This window comes from Mastomys coucha, unplaced genomic scaffold, assembly GCF_008632895.1.
Source record: "Mastomys coucha isolate ucsf_1 unplaced genomic scaffold, UCSF_Mcou_1 pScaffold22, whole genome shotgun sequence".
NCBI lineage: Eukaryota > Metazoa > Chordata > Mammalia > Rodentia > Muridae > Mastomys > Mastomys coucha.
This window is the reverse complement of record NW_022196905.1, coordinates 93,185,563-93,206,855: the sequence shown is the minus strand read 5'-3', so window position 1 is coordinate 93,206,855 and position 21,293 is coordinate 93,185,563. Positions and strand designations below refer to the sequence as shown.

The following is a 21,293-nucleotide window of genomic DNA, read 5'->3' as shown; positions in this document are numbered from 1 at the left end:
AAAAAGAAAAAACCAAAAAGAAAAAAAAAAAAAGAAATACGGACTATTTGGTCACAGCCCCTGATATGCATGTAAGAACTGACCTCTTCCCACAAGTGGTATAGTGAACCTCACTGCTCACCGTTTTGTTCCCAATATTTCTATCCTCACTAATTTATAAGGTGAAGCCAGTGGGACAATGAGGACTTTAGGATTGAAGAGGTCAAAGGAGTGGGGTCCTTGTGGTAAGGTTAGCATCCTTATAACAAGAGACACATCCTTATAACAAGAGAGCTTGCTCTCTCCACGCTTGAACAAAGAAAATGTCATGTGAGCCACTGAAGAAAGAAGGCTTCTGACCCACAAGGAGGACACTCACTGAGCACTGACAGAGCAGTATCTAGCCTTCAAACAAATATTGTGGGGATGCTAGTCTATGGTATTGTGCTGTGACAGCCCATGCTGACTAATATAAGACACCTACATTAATCTTCCTCAGACTAAAATTTTTAAAAAGTGGAAGCTACAGTTACCCATCAATCTTGCTTCTCAATTTCCCCTCCTCAAGTTCTTAGTTTCTAATAAAGTGAGAGTGAAACACAGCTGGTCCCGCCCCCAAGCCCAAACCCCACCCCAAACCCACGCTCCCTCTTCTGTCTTCTTCATTTTACCTAACAACGCAGTCATCCAGCAAATGGTACGCTACAGTACCAAGTGTCCCTTGCAGCTCACCACCACCCCACGACTTGCAACAGCATACACATATAAGTTTGAGTGGCTTGTACAGTTTCCAGTGTATGTGCCTGTGGGGATGGGTGTGTCCTTTTTCCATTCCTTGCAGCCAGCCATTTGCTGTGCACACTGGATGGAGATGAAACACCATCTTGGGCCATAAATTAGGAGCACATATTGAGTTTGGTATAGGAATAAATACTAAGCTTATGCCAGCCTGGACTCCCACACTTAAGTGGGAGAGAAAAGCTTCTACCTTATTTTAGTCTTTGTTAGACCCTTTTTGCTAAGTCTATAGCTCACCAGTATTAATTATGTTAAATATGTATTTTTTTAAAGATTTATTTATTTATTATATGTAAGTACACTGTAGCTATCTTCAGATACCCCAGAAGAGGGCATCAGATCTCATTACAGATGGCTGTGAGCCACCATGTGGTTGCTGGTATTTGAACTCACGACCTTCAGTAGAGCAGTCGGCGCACTTAACCACTGAGCCATCTCTCCAGCCATAAATATGTATTTTTTAAAAAAGAATACAAGTGCTTCTGAAAGGTCTCTTACCAGGGAAGTTCAGTCAGCCCTCCTTGTACAGCGATGGCGGATTTAACCCTGTTTGCAAACTGAACCGCATCTTCTCCTTCCTAGTTGAATGAAAGAGTTACACATCTTAGGTATGAAGCTTTTAAAACCTTAAGGTATCCCATAATCATTTTTATTTGTCTTACAATAGTAAATACAAAGAAAGGCATGATGGGAGCAATGGAGATACCCAAGTTTTCAGGCATAGGCTTTCTTGGTTTTGTCTGATTGAATAAATCAAAGCCTGAACATTATCTATACCTCTCTGGTCATGGGAGGCATGTACCACACATCGCAGACAATGGCCCAGCTGGTCATTATTCGAAGCAAGTAGCTCACCAAGTTGTATTTACTACTGTTCCAGAAGGCATCGCCAAACTGGGGGTTATACTGAGAAAAAAAGAAAAGAAAATACATTCCAGCTGTAAATTCCATGTTGGTCTCTCTTCCAAATCAGTGTTTTTCAGGAAGTAAGAAAAATAGGCCTCTCAGATCCCAGGAGAATTCACTTCACTTGACAGAATTTTTCACATTAACTAAGCCAATCCTAATAATGCCTTCTATTAGTGCCAATGGCTTTGCTAAAGAGCCCAGAGTGCTACACAGAGAGCTCTTTACATGACTCCAAAATATGTGACTCCACACTTGACTGTAAAGTCAACAAAAGCAGAGATCAATCAGATTAGCCCACCACTGTTCCCTTACACAACCTCCACATAGCCATGCTGTCTGTCTGTCCATCTACCTACCAGCTCTCTATCTTTCTATATCTATGCATCAGTCTACCTATCTCTGTATCTAAATCTCCACCTACCATCCTTGCATGCATATAATCTATTACCTATCTATGCATGTATCTAGCATCTGTCTATCAATTGTCAATTATCTATCTAGAAAGATTGAGCACAAAAGGTACCGTAAAGAGCCAAAGAAGCAACATACACAAGCGTTCTTCATCCGTTCAAATTTTAAAGTTGTAATAATATCAAATAAGGTTAACACTCAAACGTCACTCCCCGTTTAAAAAAAAAAAATGTTAGCTTTACCTTTATTGCCACTGGATATATGGTTCCTCCAATTTCAAAGCTTCCCTTTTTAAACATCATGACGGAAGTATTATTGATGCAGGTACCTGGCAGAGTGGTAAGGAAGTGAGTCACTCTTTAGAAACAAATTTTAAAGGGAATTGCTTTAAAGAGTGCTACATTTTCTACGTGTGTGCGTGTATTTGGAGGTCAGTGGACAATGTAAGAGAGCCATCGTTTTCATCTGCCTTGTGGGTCCCAGAACTTGAATTCTGGCAAGCTCCCCCACTTACTGGCCCAGGAATTACTTTTCTATCATTTAAAATATCATCAAAGCTGTACATACGTTATGACCACTAGGCAAGTCAACTTAAAGAACAATAAAAAAATACTTGAGCAATTTTAACTGCAAACTCTCACTTTGCCATTAAAAGCTCAGTGACAACTCCATTACGGCAGTTGGTAATTTCAATACATTTCACAGCTAAACAGCCATAGCTGATGCTGCTTAATACCTTTATGGAAAAATTACTTTAAAAATCAGAAAGCAGGAAATGAGAGGATATCCCCTCCTCTAAGATAGGGGAGACAGTTCTAGAATGTTCCTCAGATGGCTTGTTGCTGCCTGCTGTAGCTTGCTAGTAGTCTCTGTTCTTACCTTCTGGGAAGATTAGAATGGGTAACTTTTTCTTATCAGCAACATGTTCTTTTAATCTGTAAGGAAAAAAAGAATAAATTATTCCACCTTGGGAAACAGAAATAAGATTCCTTGTTCTTCACATCCTGCTAGTGGGGAAAAAAGCCATAAGAAGAGAAATAAGAGATAAAAGGCAAGTGGAGAATGGAAACCATCACGCTCTCATTTTCTCTAACTCTAAGTGGTGACTTCAGCTACTTTGTTTGTTCGTAACAGGTCTTATTAGCTCAGGCTGGCCTTGAACTTGCTATGCAGCCAAGAATGAGCTCCAACTCCTGACCTCAGCTTTCCAAGTACTGTCTGGACAGCCATGTGTTGATAGTTCCTTGTATGAAACAAAAAAGGGGGGAGCAGGGAGGAACATACCAATCTGTCTGTTTTATGGCCATTAAATAAGAAAGTTCGGGGGCTGGAGAGATGGCTCAGTGGTTAAGAGCACTGACTGCTCTTCCAAAGGTCCTGCATTCAGTTCCCAGTAACCACATGGTGGCTCACAACCATCTATAATAGAATCCGATGCCCTCTTTAGGTGTGTCTGAAGAGAGTGGCAGTGTACTCACATACATAAAATAATTAAATCTCAGAAAGAAAAAAAAAAAAGGAAGAAAGAAAGTTAGTTCTGAAATGAGTCAGGGTGAACTTCCCTGTGAACACCATGAGCCAGGTATGGTAATCCCAGCTCCCAGGAGGATGAGACATGCAGATGCCACAAGTCAAGGCCAGCCTGGGCTACACAGAAAGAGAAAGGGTTTTCATGAGGAACACGGGCCATCCCTCCATGTCTAAAGCAGTCAACTGAACCCCATCAGGGAAAGCTTTTCTCCAGCTTTGTTCTTGGTTTGTCCATCTCTGCAGAGCCCCAGACAGTCCCCCCCTTCCTTACCATAAAGATCTCCTATAGTTTGGATGTACTCTCTGTGGCCCTGTGTTCACAGTTCAGCTGCCACCTAGGGCACCACTGAGTGGTGACAGAGCCCTTAGGAGATGGGGCTAGAAGAAAGACTGGGTGCCTGCCCTTGATGGAAAAACTGAGAGCATGGCATCCTCCACTCTCTCTGCCTCTGTCCCCATGAAGTGAACAGATTTCCTCTGCCACAGAGCCAAGGAACCACACACTGACTACACTAAAACCGTGAGCCAACATAAACCTTTCCCCCTAGTTAAGTTGATGTCCTCTTGTGTTTTGTGATGGCAACAGGAAGGTCCATCAGAGATTGTCACTCTGGTAAGTGGATTCAAGTAACAGTGGATATCCAGCAAAAAAAAAAAAAGTCAAAGATTTATTCAGCAAGTAAATTATCAATTCTTTAATCCTCAAGGTGGTAATTTTAAACTTTAAAAGTTCACTGATTGTACCCTACTTAAGTCATAGCAGCACAGGACAGCTGAGCTTTCTGGTCTGGTTATATGTAGCTATATATCCCACAGACTGTAAAATTCTTACATCACTCCTATTAACTGCAGACATATCCAGCTACTAACAGAGCTTTGCACGATTTTGTTTCCATTTTAAACAGCGCCCCCCCCCCCAATACTTTTGGCCAAAAGACCCAAGTCAATCAGCTTTTCTGTTATTTCAACAAAGGCCAAGGAACTTCACCATTTACCTCTTAGTCACAAGATGTCTGTCTCTTATTTCTGAGCGTTCAAACCAGACATGAGGACAAGCCTTAACCATGGCTCTCTGAATGATCCCCATCAATCCACCGTGAACCTGCCCAACCTAGAAGGATCAGGAGAAACAGAGAAACATAAAGGCCTGGCCACCAAAGCAAGCTAGGGGTCTTTCCAAGGGAAGGGAAGGGGACCAATACACTCCTAATCTCCACTCAGAACAAAGACTGGCTGCCGTCTGCTGATGGGTAAGTCCTAAAGGTAACCTAAGGACCGGCAAAGCCAAACAACAGCAACTTCAGCAACACCCTGGAAGTTCAACTCCCCGTGCTCCGCTGGCTGTCCTGGAACTCTGAAAAGCAGTGATCCCTCAACTTCATCAAGATTGTGGGAATAAAAATTAGAGCTACATTGAACTATGATTTTCAATGCACCTGAATGATGAGGATTAAGTGCTTGACAGCGCACCCTAATTCAGGCTTTAAGATGGGCACTCTCACGCCCTGCTTGGGGGAAGAAACGAGGAAGACATTTAACAGCTCTCAAGATTACATATTCAATTACCCTTCATTTCAATCATTTCTCTTCTATGAATTCTCCCTGAAAATACAGCATAGGTAAAAAGAAAATACATTCTCAAAAACTATGAGCTATAATAGTGTTTAATGTTGCAAAATATTGAAAACTGCCTAAGTGTCTAAATGGGTAAAAACAAATGAGTAGATAATAGTGTCAATGATAGTAGTGTGTGTACATGTATGTGCCTGTGTGTGCCTGTGTGTATGTGCATGTGTGTGCCTGTAGACATATCCAGTGGTTAATACTAATTAACCACTTGCTGTGTATGTGTGTTGTATGTGTGTTCCTGTGAATGTGTATGTGTGTATATGTGTGTGCATGTATGTGTGTATGCACGTGTATGTGTGTGCATGTGTATGTATGTGTGCATGTGTGTGTGCATGTGTGTGTCTGTGCACATACAGATACCCATGCATATCAACAACAGAATATTGAGCAGCTGACCAGAGGACGAATCTGACCCCTAGGACAGATTAGGAATGCTGACTTCCAGAACACAGAAACAACAAAGACAAAAGAACAGGTGAGCGTGTTGTCTTTCGGGCTAGATGAGAAGGAATACATTTGTACTTTTTAGCCTTTCAAGAAGAAATAATTGAGTACAACCTTGGGAACCTACAAAGGAAGAGACCTTTGAGTCTGAGGCTATCAGTTTCAAGTGTATTATAGTCAATTTTTTGTTGGTCAGAGAACAGAAGAAATGGGGTGTGGTCTTAGAAACACAAATCCTAATTAACCACTTGCTATGGTTTGAACATTTGTCCTGGAACTCACACACCAGTTCCCAGTACAGCGGTGCTGGAGAAAAGGGCCTAACTAATGTGAAGGATGACTGCTCTGCTCAAATGAACAAGTCAAAACCACTGTAAACGGGCCCTTGCAGCGAGAGGGATGGCTCAGCAGTTAAGAGCACTTACTGCTCTTGCAAAGGATTTAGAGGGCATGAACTGCTGTCTAGTCATAGAAAATCCAATGCCTCCTGTTGCTAGCTTTTGCCACTTTTTCCATCCTTTACCCCACCCCCACTTCACCCCCTATCACTCTGTGGGAGAGAAATAAGGATAGAGGGGCAAGAGATTATCTATGAATCTAATTTGTTTCTTCTTTGTGAGAGATTACTAACCAACTGCAACCAACCCACCAACCCCACCTCTCAGAGACTTAGCATTTACAGACCCTCCAAAACTTCCCAGAATCCCAACTATCTGCAGCTAGCAAAAACCATACCTGTACTAGAGCATGAGACAAATCATGGTCAGCTGCTACAAAGCTGACCCCCACAGCTGGGGATTAAAACAAAAACTTTATTCTTATAATATTTCTGTGGATTTTGAAGAAGCCAAAAATATAGAATTCTCACTATAGCCGCCTTCTGGACTCCTAGGAGTTGCAAGTACATGGCACACAGACATGCATACAGTCAAGACATTCACACACATAAACTATAAATATCCTTACAAAGGGAGAAGGCTCTTGGGAGCAGACCCTCCTCTTACAATTTCAGTCCTTCTGATATATAAAGACATGACAGTCAGATCCTCACTACAGGTCTCCACATTAGACTCTTCAGCCTGCAGTGAGCTAATACATTCTGGTCCTTATAAACGACAGCATCTGCAGTACTCAGCACAAGAGGATGGATCAGCTGCCTAGGAGGTGTCTGTCTCCATCTGCAATGAAGTCTCAGGACTGACTGAATTTGTGGCTGGTTGATACAATGTGTCCTGACCTGGGCTGAGGCTCTCCTGAGGGCTGCCTTGGGTGGCCATTGAAAGGGATTCCTACACACTGAAATAATATGCAGAATTGTTTCCATGACACATATGTGTACTGTTTTATAGTTTTATTTTACAAAGTTTATAACTATTGATTGACTCCTAACTATAAAAGGACAACCAATTCTCATCTCTTTTCCAAAAGGTGACAAGAAATCCCCTGGGTTCAAAATAGCTGGATTACACAAGTCAGTGATGTATTAAAATGTACTTGTCTGAAAGTTATGCGTTCTGAAGACTTTATTTCACCTACTTACTTACTTTGATGGGGAAATGGGCATGTGTGTCAGGGTTTTATTGTATAGTCATGACTGGCCTGGAACTTTGCTATGTAGTCCAGGCTGGCTTCAAACTTAGAGCTATCCTCCTGCCTCTCTCTCTTGAGTGCTAAGATTATAAAAATATGCTACCATGTCCAGCTTGCACGTTTATTTTAGATGGTTTTATTTATTTATTTTTCTGATAGTACTGGGGATATATCCCAGGGCTTCACATGTACTGGTCAAGCATTCTACCACTGGACCACATCTGAAGCCATGGAACTTTAAACATATCAAACATGTACTAGTAAGTGGTAATTTTTAAAAAGGCCTTCTTGATCATACAAACTGTAGTGGTTTGTATATGCTTGACCCAGGGAGTGGCACTATTAGGAGGTATGGCCTTGTGAGAGAAGTGTATTACTGTGGGTGTGGGCTTTAAGACCCTCATCCTAGCTGCCTGGAAGCCAGTCTTCTCCTAGCAGCCTTCAGATGAAGATGTTGGAATCTCAGCTTCTCCTGCACCATGCCTGCCTGGATGCTGCCATGCTCCACCTTGATGATAATGGACTGAACCTCTGACCCTGTAAGCCAGCCCCAATTAAATGCTCTCCTTATGAGAGTTGCTTTGGTCACGGTGTCTGTTCACAACAATGGAAACCCTAACTAAGACACAACCCATGGATAGTGAAAGCCAGTGTACTTGCTGGCAGTCCCACCCACTCATGGCACACATCTAACCTAAAAGCTTGCAAAGACTCTCCCAGAAAAGCATCCCACACCACCACCAACCTGGAAACTGGCCAGTGAGCATACTGTCATAGCCCAACCCACACCTGCGAGACTAGAAGAACCCAGGGACCTGCATTCAGCCATCCCGTTCCATGCACCAATTCAGAAACACATTTAACCAGCGAGCAGATAAGAGAGCTCAAGTCTGTATCTGAACTTCCTTTGCCAGCTGAGGAATGCCATAACAAACCGTTAGAGCAACAGAAAACAAGGTAAAAGCGAAGCACAGGAATATGGTTTCTCTTCATGCCACAAAGGGCACTCGGGGATGTGGCTTTGCTGCGCACCCTGTGGCGGTTGTTAAATTTTCTGCTTTCCTTTCTCTTCTCTGGAGGTTATAGACAAATCTGAGAACTGGTCTGTGGCACAAACTACTCTGGCTTCCTTGCCAGATTGTCATTAAACAAACAGGTTCTTTTTTTTTTTTAATTGCACTTATCTTTCTGAAGAGAAAACTAATTGACTGGCAGGGGTCTCTGAGGAGGATAACTTTAATTTTTATGGTATAATTAAACACTGGCTGGGATGTTTGGAGCAAGATGAAATCAACTTTACAACAGTCTGCCAGAGGAGGCCTGCGCTTCTGTAAGTTGTTCCTCCACCTCAGTTGGCTATCGTGGCAAATTTCTTTACACTGTTTGTTCCTTGTGTAAATATATTGCCCTGCCTGCACAATTATGTCTCAGCCAAAATTCTAATAGAGATAGACTTTCAGGCTGGCAAGATGGCTCAGCGGGTAAGAGCGCCAACTGCTCTTCTGAAGGTCCTGAGTTCAAATCCCAACAACCACATGGTGGCTCACAACCAACCATAATGAGATCTGACGCCCTCTTCTGGTGTATATGAAGACGGTAGCAGTGTGCTTATGTAAAATAATAAATAAATCTTTTAAAGAGAGAGGGAGAGGGGAGGAGAGTTGGGGGGAGGGAGGGAGGGAGGGAAGAAGGGAGGGAGGGAGGGAGAGAGACAGACTTTCTAGTTTGCAATCCAGTACACACACACATGTGAAACACCAACGAGCTGCCCTTACCATGGCATAACACCCATCCGTGGCCAGGATTAAGACATCGATGGGAGAAGTGTGATTGGCGACACAGATGCCCCCCTTCTGGGGTCTGTACTGCCTGCAATTAAAACAACGGTAAGCACCATACTCAGGAAACACTCGCTGGTTTACAGAACAGCTTGCACAGACGAGTCTTTTTTTTTTCTTTTTTTCTTTTTCTTTTTTTTTGGGGGGGGGATGGAGGGCTCGAGACCGGGTTTCCTCTGTATAGTGAGTTCTGTCCTGGAACTCACTCTATAGACCAGGCTGGCCTTGAACTCAGAAATCCACCTGCCTCTGTCTCGCAAGTGCTGGGATTAAAGGCGTGCGCCACCACTGCCCGGCTTATTCACAGCCCTATGCACCCAAAAACGTCTTGAAAACATTATCCGCGTGCGCTATGATGAGTTGGGTGAGGGACTATGATGTTCTCTCCATAATTCATGTTTTACTTATGAATTACTTGGTGATTTATGTGGATGGCTCTTAGTACAATATTATGTTGTTGAGTCAGGATCTCTTGTAGCCCAGGCTGGCCTCCAATGGGCCATGTTGCTGAGACTAGCCTTGAACACTCGATTCTATTGCCTGAGTCTCTCAGATGCTAGGATGACCATGTCCACCACCATATTCAACCAATTTAAAAAATTTAAAGAACCCTTTGTTGATAAACACCTAGTCAAAAGAAATGACAAAATGTTCCCTCCTATAAATGAGACAGAAAGACTTGGTCGGGGTGGGAAGAGCTTGCTCTGGAACTTTTACAATTATGGTGTTGCTAGATAGGGTGTCTGGAGTCTGCAGTCTCAGCACTTAGAGGAGGCCACGCTCTGTAAGAGGATCGCCACAAGCTGGAAGCTAGCCAGTGGTGCTACTTAATGAGCTCCAAGACAGCCAGGGCTCTGTAGCAAGGTCTTATCTCAAAAAGAATAACAAGAATGACAATGTTGCTTAATAACACTGAATTAAAATAAAAAATAAATTCAAAAGCAATCCTAATCACTTTAATTTAGCACATGACTTTGCTTAGCTACTTGTATTTTCTGCTTGGGGTAAAAAGAACAGAACTAAGTATTTTATCTTAAGAACCAGGTAGAGAATTTTAGAAACAGGGAGACTAAGTGTGGATGAGTCTTCAGCCTCTGCCACACCCCGGGACTGTCAACACAGTGGCATCTTCAAAAGAGACAGATCCAACTCAAAACCTGACTTTGAACCACCCTTAGCAACGAGAGGCAGAGTTTCCACTCTTCACCTATCCGATAAGAGCAGTGCCCACACCCAGGAATCACCAATGAGAGAAGCGCACCCCACTCAGCACAGCCGTCTATGAACACTATTCAGTGTTAATTATTATATTCCTTCTGAAAGCACAGTGCTTTGCTATGCCTGACACCTCAAAAGGCAACGGGGAACACAGAATAAGTTCTCAGACCCTCGTGCTGCCTCCCCTCCTTCTCCCAGCCCTGTGGGTCTCCCTGAAGCAGAGCAGCTATGGACAGGACACTCACTTGTTATGGTAATGGATGGTGCCGGACAGGGACCGAACACAGATCCTGCAGCAGGTCAGATGCACCAGTTCACTTAGCCAGCTTTTGAGGCTGAAGGAAAAAGAAATCATTTTTATTATTTGTTCTTGGTACTCCTAAGAAACACAGAAAATGCTTCAGTGTGCCCTTCCGAGCAGCATCCTGTGTTCTGCTACACTGAATAGCGGTTTGATGCTTGCTGGCTCAATAGATGCATTTGTTATTAAAGGCCCAAAGTATACCAGGAGAATTAGACAAAATTCTAGTAGGAACTAGATTCTCTCCACCCTCCTAGACTATAAGGAAGTCGTAACCAAAGGCAGCTGAGGATCTTTGGTCTCAGCCTTCCAGGATGCCAGTGGCTGAGGCTCTCTCTCTCCCTCTGGATCCCTCACTCCACTTTCTTTTAGCCCTTCATCTCTCCTTTGAAAAAACACTTCCAGTTTGAACCAAGGCATGATGAAAAAGCAAATAAAGGCTATGAAGATGAAGTAAGAATTCTCATATGTTGCTTTAGACCATACAATTAATAAGAAACCTACAAACATTAGCTTTGTGGACACAGCTAGGGAAAGAAGACAGTCCTAAGTATGGCTGGATGGAAGGAGACATGTCACCTGCTGTCTGGAAGCTGGCCAACCAGTGTAGTTCCTATAATCAGCAAGCTGATCCCAATGAAAGCCAGGGTAACCCTGTAAGAGAAAAGACAGACTACTGCAAACATTCGTTCAGTAGATAGAAGGACCAGAGCCTAAAGAAGTCACTCACAAGCTCGTAAACTTGTAGAGCATGGTGCATGGTGCATGGTACAGCGAGGAAAAGTGTTGGTGATTCTATCAGTTCTGACATGACTCTATAGATTGTTCTATGATACGTTTTTTGTGAGGAAGAGAAAAAAATACAGTTTCTAATAAATATTCCATGAGGATACATGCTGGTAATCTCAGGACATGGGAGGCAAAGTCAGGAGAATTGGGCACTCAAGATCATTTTAGGCTGCATAGCAAGTTCAAGGCCATTGTGGGCCACATGAGACTCTGTCTCAAAAAGAGCATCAAATAAACAAAACAAAAATTAAAGCTTCTAGTATTTCCTTCCCAAACATCAGTGGGTAATCCTGTGCATCTTCAAACATCAATGGATAATCCTATGCATCTTCAAACATCAATGAGTAATCCTATGCATCTTCAGGCTCTAAGGCACTGGGTCAGGGTCTAGCAATAGTATATATACAGTCCTTGTCAGTGAATAATCCTACGAATCTTCAAGCTCGGGGGCACTGGCCTAGGGTCTAGCAATAGTGTGTATATGCAGTCCTCAATTTCACTGTTTATCACAGCTTCAACAATTCCCAAAAAACAATCTAAGCCACAGTGTTAGGACATGAAGGAACACGCACATACACTCCTTCTCCCTCTCTCCCTCTTCCACCCTCTGTCTCTTACACACACACACACACACACACACACACACACACACACACACACACACACAGAGTTTTGAATGCACATCTCCATTTGGAAGAAAAAATGATGTAAAAGGTATAGATAGTTAACACATTGCTGCAGGTCACATCGGATGGGGATTCCTAACTGGCAAGAGGTGGAATCCATTCCACAGTACTCTTAAGCAGCCATTAAATGTATGATGAAAAGGAACTCTGTACTGAGTGCACCATCGACGCAGGCAGGTGACTTACCTCAGAGGTAGCAGGATGCAATAGCGTACTAGGACACCCAGCACCCACACCATGGTGAGCCTCGGACTGATGTACTGAAAGTTCACATTGGTTCTTGTGAGGAGGTTCCATGATACTAGCTCCTCGGAGGAGAACCTCTGGGTCACTTCATCCTCCACAATGGCTTCCAATCCCTTCTTGGAGAAATAAAACACATCAGAGAGCTCGAAGTCCCTTCCTCGAAGACCAGAGAGCCCTTTTTCCATGGGTGACTCATCTCTTTGGATAATACCTTAAAAGAAAGCGTGAGGACATGAGAAAATGCCATAGGAGCACAGAGCAATTGACCAAAGAAGCAACATTAACTGCACAGAATACAGAAAACAAGCTTAGTGAGTGACATAGAGATGTTAGAGCAGCAGTCACAGTGGGAACAGATGAAGCCATGCATCTCCTCAGACAACCTCCACCCAGTGACTTTATAAAAATTACTGAGTAAGAGGCTGGGGTATGTATCTGGTGATAGAACATTGGCCTAGCATGTCTAAGGCCCTCAGTTCAATCCTCAGCAGGCCCTAAAGTTACTTAATAAGAAAAATACAGCCAGGTACAGCAGTACATGCCTTTTATCCAGGTACTCAGGAAACAGAGGCAGACAAATCTCTATGGGTTTGAAGCTAGCCTGGTCTACAAAGTGAATTCCAGGTCAGCCGGAGCTACATGAGACTCTGTCTCAAAGCAAAACCACAAGCTGTTTCAGAAAGATAAGCAAAGTACAACTGGATTGACAGGAGTAACGGTATCAGTAAATAGATACTTTAGTAAATAGATACTTTAGTAAATAGATACTTTCATACTTCCTTAAGTAGATACTTCTGTGTCAGTGACTGAAATGGTACCAGCACTTTCATATCTTCTTTATATAAAATGGAATGGCTTGCAGCTGGTTGTAAAAGCGACTTTAGTAAATAGATACTTTCATACTTCCTTAAGTAGATACTTCTGTGTCAGTGACTGAAATGGTACCAGCACTTTCATATCTTCTTTATATAAAATGGAATGGCTTGCAAAAGCTGGTTGTAAAAGCGACTCGCCAGGAAAGGACTGAAGAGTTCTGCTGAGGACTAGTAATCCCACTCTTAGGATGTTTCCTAAGAGATGTAGGGAAGGCATTCACTGCAGCACTCTACCCAGACAGTGACGCACAACGCCACTGGCTCTATTATCAAATGAAAAAAGATAAGAGCTTAAGCATATCTAAAGCAATGAAGTATATTTATGTAGGAAAAAACACTAAACATGGTGTTCTTTGGGCAATGCCGTTAGATTTTCTTCTCTACTGAGACTTATTTTCCATAAAGAAAATAATTGAAGTTTTCGAAGCCAAGTTTAGCAGAAATGGGGAGACTGGGATGTTTCTTTTTCTTTTTGATTTTCTGAAGGAATAACAGCAGGCTGCACTTGGGGGAGTGTGCAGAGCCCAGGAAGTCGTTAGTGTGTGTGTTTATTGCTGGCATGGCTACAGCTATGCCCACAGACCTGCGGACGCTGGCGAAGCCTTCCTGGTGGGAGGCTCAGAGGATGGCAAAGCCTATCTCTGCCCAAGGGGTGGCCAGTGTGTATGAATACTGAATACCAGCAACCATGTCCTCCTCCCAGAGGAGGAGCTGGGCCCCACTACCAAGGCTAGCTAACTCCTTCCTGCACTGCACAGAATAACAAATGGCCTGGGGTTCTTTCCCTGCTGTGGTTGTAGCCTAGTAGCTTCCCCTCTGTCAGGCAAGCTTTCTGTATGTCTGTCTATGTGTCTGTCCTTTCTACCCAGTCAGGTCAAGTCCCAGCTGCTCTGGGTTCTGGACACAGCAGGGGGTGAAGGAAGAATGACTTGAAATTGAAAGCCAGGCTGTGTTTAAGACAGTCACTGGTAGGTAGGTGTCTTTTATATAACAAAAAGGAACCATTACAGAGCTAACACTTTGAAATGGAATGGGAGGGGAAGGAGGGAGACAGAGACGGAGACAGAGAATATATATGTGGCTTCCCCTAATTATTTTATCTAATAACTTAAAATTATTAGGACAATAAAGCAAGCTCTTGAATGAGTATTGGGTTGTCTTTTTTTTTTTAAGGTAAGTCAACTCTTTCTTGCTTTTAATTGGTGCCAGTGGATGGTCCAAGGCAATGTCCCAACCAAGTCACCCTCTTGCTCCAGGGGCTCTGTAATGCCACTCAGGCAGAGCACTCTATCCAAGTACTGGTCAACCCTTGGCAGTGTACCAGTTTCATTATTTAGCAATATATAGATTTCTTAAACAGCTACAAAGGGAAGAAAGTACAAGCTATTCAGTAAATCTCTGAATGAAATACACCAGGGACAGTAGATACAGCTCCTTAAAATATCCTTTCTCAGAAAGACCGAAAATGAGCTAACGCAACTTTGAGTTGATTATGTAAGTGAGCTAAAGGAAAAGACCCCTGCCAAGTTCCCAGAGCCACACACGCAGTATTTTCTCTGCCCCGGGACCTGGTTTATTCCCTGCCAACGCCTGTAAAACGTAACACAATCCTATACTTTTAGTTAAGCATCTTTCAAAAGTATATGGACTGCCATGATGGCACAAAATCAACAAAGAATGGATTTGTGGAATATACTAAGACATACAGGATAAAATCAGCAGAAAAATGAACTTCAAAGCTCAGTATGAGAAAAGGCTGAGAACATAGTAAGAGTGTAGCCTTTGACTCAATACTCTGAAAGATGCTCAGCTTCACTATACCCAGAGAGGGGTCAACTCTGCCACCATAGGATAACACCAAGTGCTCTGAGAACGGAAGCCAGCAGGAATATAATTAGTATTACTGTATTGGGAAACAATTCAGCACTGTAGAGGAGAACCAAACATCCAGAATATGACTCAGGGATTCCACTCAGAGAAGATCTGTCATAAAACACACAATTCATAGAAAAGCTGCGCAGATGTGCTCGCCCACTCAGACTTACTAAGCACCTCCCTTCTGCCACGTTTGCTTGTTGTTCTAGCTCTGTGTATAAAAATAACTTGTTCTGGCCCACCTATAACAAGTTCCACACAACAGGCTCTTTACCTCCCAACGGGCATTTCTCTGGGACACTCAACCAGTAAAATGTGTCAGAATGAAAGAGCTTGGCTCTAATGCAAGGCTAGTGCCTAATCATCCTGATTCAGATCCTCACCATGTCCCAATAAGATCCTTTAAATCTTGATCCCAGATTAAACCCAAGCTCCTACATCACATTAACATGTCAAATCTTTTAGCAACCTTAAATACATAAGCTTTCTACATCTCTTAGGGTGTTGTTTTATTTGTTGGCCAGGAACAACAAATATATATATATGTGTGTGTGTGTGTGTGTGTGTGTGTGTGTGTACACATATAAAATATATATGTGTATGTATATATGTATTTTATATGTGTATATATAAATACACACACACGCACACACACCAGGAAAGTAAAGGCATTTGTATTGTGAGCTAGCAGAAACCACCTGAGAAGTAACATCCATAGACACACAATATCTTAAGGTGAATCCTATTGTTAAGTAGTTACTAAAAGGAAGTCCTACTCAAATCCCATCTTTTCCTTCCTGAGATATGGTGACCTTTGTAATCAAACGTATGCATCCAACTTGCCAAATTATAAACTGACATTAAAAAAAAAAAACCTAATGTATTCACTTTACAGTGAAAAACTGTGCCAGATATCAAACTAGAAAAATGGACATCTCTTTGACCACTAAAAGAAAGTGTCGTAGAAGGAGACCAAAATTTACCATTCATACACACCCATAAAATCAATTCTTACACTATCATTAAGAAAACCAGGAGTTGGTGGAGAGATGGCTCTGTGGCTAAGTACACTGGCTGCTCTACTAGAAGATCCAGGTTTCATTTCCAGTACCCACGGGCATCTTACAAGCATCTATATAGAACTCTGCTTCCAAGGGGTCTGACACTCTTCTAGCCTCCAAGGGAGCTCGGCATACACATGATACATGGATATACACACAGGTAAGACTCTCATACACACAAAATAAAGTAATTTTTTAAAGATTTATTTATTTTATTATATTATTTATTTTATTTATATAAGAACATTTTAGCTGTCTTCAGGCACATAGAAGAGGGTATCGGATCCTATTATAAATGGTTGTGAGCCACTATGGGGTTGCTGGGAATTGAACTCAGGACCTTTGAAAGAACAGTCAGTGCTCTTAACTGCTGAGACATCTCTCCAGCCCAATAATAATAATAATTTTTAAAGAGTCTTTATTTTTTAACAAATTAATCCTGATATTTCAGATTCCCACAGTCTTTAAATTATCACAAATTGATTCTAGGAAATTTTTCCTTTAATTTCACAAATCAGTATCAGAAAATAAAGTCATAAATATTTGAACTTTGTCCTTATTCCAAATGCTCAGGCTGAGCCAACAGAGACCATGTTTGGATGAAAAGAAAATTAGAGCCAGCTCTGTGTCTAAGGCAAGAGATTGACTGCACACGCTACCAGTGGCCTTCTGCCTTTAACAAGTCATCCCTACAGAAAAAAGGTCACATGTAAAAGGCATGTGGAAATGGAGGCAGAAGCTAAAACCATCTTAACCATAATTAACTCTAAATTAGCTGAAGTGAACTTCTGGAATAACTACCCAGTTATAAATCACACTAGTGTTCTACCCTCCAGTTAGAAAGGGAACCAATTAAGAAAATCGGGCCTACTGCCTCCCCAAAGAGGACGTGGTAATTAACAAGTAAGTAGACCCTTAACCTACCAGCATTGCACAGGTCAGAAGTCCATTAGTCCAAACACTCTCTTGCTAAAACTTTGGTTGATCAAAAAGCCAACTCAGCCAGTACAATGTTTGTCTAGCATTCAAAGAGCTGTGGCTTTGATCTTCAGCTTCACAGGAAAGTGAAAATGGGCTAGGGAGATGGCCACTCTTCCACCAGACCAACATCAATACCTAGCACCCGCTTGCTCGGTGGCTCACACTGTAGCTCCAGTCTTGGGAGTACCGATGCTGCCTTCTTGCCGCCTAGGGTACCAGGTAGAAGTGGTACACCAACACGCACGCAGGCAAAGCCTGAATCCACATAAAGTTAAAATTGTAATTTAAAGTAAATAAATGTTTGAAGAGTGGAGGTGGAGACACGCATGCCTGTCATCACAGTAATCTGAGGTGCGCAGGGGTTTGACAGCATGTTGGGCTGCACAGTGAGGTAAGCCTGCGTTACTACCAGAGACCCTGTCTCGAAAAGAATTCTAAAAGTAGACAATCTCCTATCCTAACATTGCTTCTGTGGAAATATTTAAAAGTAAATCTGGTATGGATTTGTCAGATGTATACTCTCCAGTGGATGGGAAGAGCATTCGAACCTTCTGGGAACTGGTAATGTCCAGTTTCTTAAGATCAGTGTTTCTCAACCTGTGAGTTGTGACCCTTGGTGACTGACCAAGCTTGGTGATTTGACAGGCTTCACCTAAGACCATTGAAAACACAGATATTTACATTGCAATTCCTTTTTTAAAAAACTTATTTATTTTATGAATATGAGTACATTGTTGCTGTCTTCAGGCACACCAGAAGAGGGCCTCAGATCCCATTACAGATGGTTGTGAGCCACCACGTGGTTGCTGGGAATTGAACTCAGGACCTCTGATCGAGCAGTCAGTGCTGTTAACTGCTGAGCCATGCTCTAGCCCCTAGCCCTCATGTTACAATTCAACAATAGCAAAATTAAAGTAACAAAGTAGCAATGAAAATAATGTTATGGGGGGAGTGTCACACCACAATACAAGGAACTATATTAAAGTGTCAAAGCATTAGGAAGAGTGAAAAGACTGCTCTAGATGAAAGGTAATTAAGTTATCTTTGGAAATACAATATACTGTGTGTTTGTAATTTCAGACTCGTTCCCACATACACTGTTCTTCTATTTCACCCCCAGTTACTGGGAAGTGGGACAGAGAGGAGTTTACTGACCCCCAAACCAACTACAAATCTCAAAGCCCTTTTCCTGGTATGAGGGAATCCTCCCTACAAAGTCACAGATCAGACCTGCCTGATTTTAAACAGACTGAGAGAAGACAATTCCAATGCACAGCTCTTAGTTAGAGTAGGGGAGGAAGATGGAGTCCCACTGGGGCTAAAGAGCAGAAATACTTAGCGCTGAGGGAGTGGCTTATCTGTGACTTAGCTGCAAAGACACATTAATCTTATCCATGTCAATTGTCGTGGACATTGGTGTGTGACTCACTGCACCAGCTATACAGGCAGGCCCTGGTCCACCTTTTCCCATCCTTTTTCACAATGAGTTAGCAGTAACTCAGCAGGGCTAGGCTCACCACACCCAAAGTGTCCCCTGGGCCACCAGTCAAGCCTCTCCCTCAGGGCTTGGTTAGTTAGGCTCTGCTCTGGTAACCACTTCACTCTTTTCCAAATACCTTTTTAAAAATCCCTGTTAGCCGGGCAGTGGTGGCACACGCCTTTAATCCCAGCACTCGGGAGGCAGAGGCAGGCGGATTTCTGAGTTCGAGGCCAGCCTGGTCTACAGAGTGAGTTCCAGGACAACCAGGGCTATACAGAGAAACCCTGTCTCGAAGGAAAAAAAAAATCTGTTTTAATGTTACAAATTTAGTTAAGTGGAATTAGTGCTCAGATTATGGTTATCTGAGTTTTGTTTGAGAGAGCATCTCATATCACAGGCTGACCTTGAATGAAGCCTCTTTTATGTAGCTGAGGATGACCTCCTCCCGACCCTCTTACCTCAAGCCTCACCCCCGAGCCTAGCCAGCCTATGCAGTGCTGGGAACTGAACCCAGTGTTCTGTACACACTAGGCAATGAGAATGTAGATGACTATGGAGGCCAAAAGAAGATGCCCAGACCCTAAAGCAGAGGTCACAGTTGTGAGCTGTCTGATGTGGGTGCTGGGAACTGAACTCTGTCCTCTGACCAAGTAGTTAAGTATTCTCCGAACTGCGGAGTCATCTCTCCAGCCCAGGACATACTATTACTTATGTGTAAATTCTAAACTTTCCAAGTTGTTTATATACTTTGCTTGTTTGTTTGTTTTTTGTTTATATGCTTGATTTACAATTAACTTGAGTTTTAAAAATAATTCAACACTCCAAGTACTGTGGGTGGCTGACACCTAAAATCTCCTCACTCTGGAGGTTCAGGCAGAAAGATTGAGGCCCAACACAAATACTTCCACAAGGAAACCCCAGGAAAAAAAGACATATGAAACACATGTACCAAATTCTTGGTTAGTGCTCTAGTGAGCCTGTGAAAACATTTCAGAGTACCATTGGCAGTTTCTAATAAAGCTCAACAGTTAGTTGCTTATCCTACAGCGTTCTCAGCAGCTCTGTTCCTGATGGTTAAAGACTAAAAATGACCCAAATGTCAATCAACCACAAATAAGCTATCAGTGTCTGTGTAAAGGAATGCACCACAGACAACCAAAATGTCTTAAAAAACTGCTTCATGCAATAAAAGGCAGCCTGAAACTAGGCTCTGAGACGGCTGGCCAGAGAGCACACCCTGGGCGCAGGCCGGGAACAATGCAGTGGAGCTCAACCTCCCACGTTTTTTGTTTTTGTTTGTTTGTTTGTTTGTTTGTTCGAGACAGGGTTTCTCTGTGTAGCCCTGGCTGTCCTGGAACTCACTCTGTAGACCAGGCTGGCCACGAACTCTGAAATCTGCCTGCCTCTGCCTCCCAAGTGCCGGGATTAAAGGCGTGTGCCACCACTGTCAGGCACCCAAATCTTAAATTAGCCATGAGTGTCCAATTTTTGGATGAGCTGTAAAAGCCACTAACAATAGCCTGCTTCAGATAAAAACAAAACAGGCAACCCCGGTATCTTCACTTCTAGGCAAGTTGGTAAGCATCTATTAACCTTGAGAGGAAAAAACGTACACAAAAGAGATCTGTGGGCAGAAGAAAGAGTGGAAGGGAGAGCACACAGCCTGTTTATCCCGTTTCCATCTTTTCCTGGCTGAGCCTTACTTCACTCATTCCTAGAGCACGCTTCCAACCTGTAATTGAGTACTTGTCTAGCCAGCAGGAAGGAGGTGAAAGGTTCAGTTTCCTCGACGGGAGGGAGGCATGGAAAATGAGGGAGAGGGCAGGAAGAAGGAAGGGAAGGGGGGGAGAGAAGGCAGGAGGGAGGGAAGAGGGGAGGAAGGAGGAGAGGAGGAAAGAAAGGAGGGGAGAAAAAAGAGGGAGGGAAGAGGGGAGAAGGGAAGAGTGGAGGATAGGAGGAAGGGAAGGAAGAGGGGAGGAGGGAAAAGACAAGGAGAGGAAGAGGTGTACCCACAGTGCTGCCTTCTTGCCCAAGGCTTCTTACTGCTCAGATTCAAGTCCCTATACCTTCGGGAATGGCTCCAGACCCACTGTACCTCAACTTGCCCCACCGTCATCTCCCCATCTTCAGCTCCCCCCCCCAATACACACACACCTTTAAGGCACTTTCAGTCATCCACACCTCTGAAGAACTGATGCCGGAGCCAGGCATCAATTCAAATCCATCCAGGAACATAAACTAGAATACCCAACTCCAAACTCCTTCTACTCCAACTCACGCCCACATCCTGCACCTGCCAAATTTGACCAGTTCCTGAGCACCTATATTTCCCTGGGCTCCTCCTCTCCTCCCTTCGTGCAGTTGCTCTTACCTGACACCCTTCCCCTCAGGTCAGTAAGAGTTATCACACCAGCTGAACACCAAATCTGTGTTTGCTTTGAGGTTAGAAACCACCCATTCTATTATTATGGGGCATGGTCTTAACCAATTATGTAAGCAAGAACAAAGACAACAAAAGACCAAGTCGGGAGGCAGAGGCAGGTGGATCTCTCTGACTCCAAGGCCAATATAGCCTATATAAGGAACTACAGAAGAAGAAGAAGAAGAAGAAGAAGAAGAAGAAGAAGAAGAAGAAGAAGAAGAAGAAGAAGAA

The 21,293-nt window shown here is 43.0% G+C and overlaps 1 protein-coding gene across 2 annotated transcripts in view; it reads right to left on the bottom strand.

Moving 5' to 3' along the window:
• The window catches only part of Gpat3 (glycerol-3-phosphate acyltransferase 3), a 56,180-nt gene that overhangs the window by 4,597 nt on the left and 30,290 nt on the right, over positions 1-21,293 (bottom strand). For both annotated transcript variants that reach the window (XM_031336994.1, XM_031336995.1), the window contains exons 4-12: positions 12,309-12,579; positions 11,227-11,301; positions 10,592-10,681; positions 9,066-9,159; positions 4,623-4,738; positions 2,977-3,032; positions 2,340-2,425; positions 1,555-1,683; positions 1,276-1,355 (exon numbers count right to left, since the gene is read on the bottom strand). In XM_031336994.1, the coding sequence (XP_031192854.1) occupies positions 1,276-1,355; positions 1,555-1,683; positions 2,340-2,425; positions 2,977-3,032; positions 4,623-4,738; positions 9,066-9,159; positions 10,592-10,681; positions 11,227-11,301; positions 12,309-12,579 (997 nt within the window). The remainder of the gene's footprint in view (positions 1-1,275; positions 1,356-1,554; positions 1,684-2,339; positions 2,426-2,976; positions 3,033-4,622; positions 4,739-9,065; positions 9,160-10,591; positions 10,682-11,226; positions 11,302-12,308; positions 12,580-21,293) is intronic.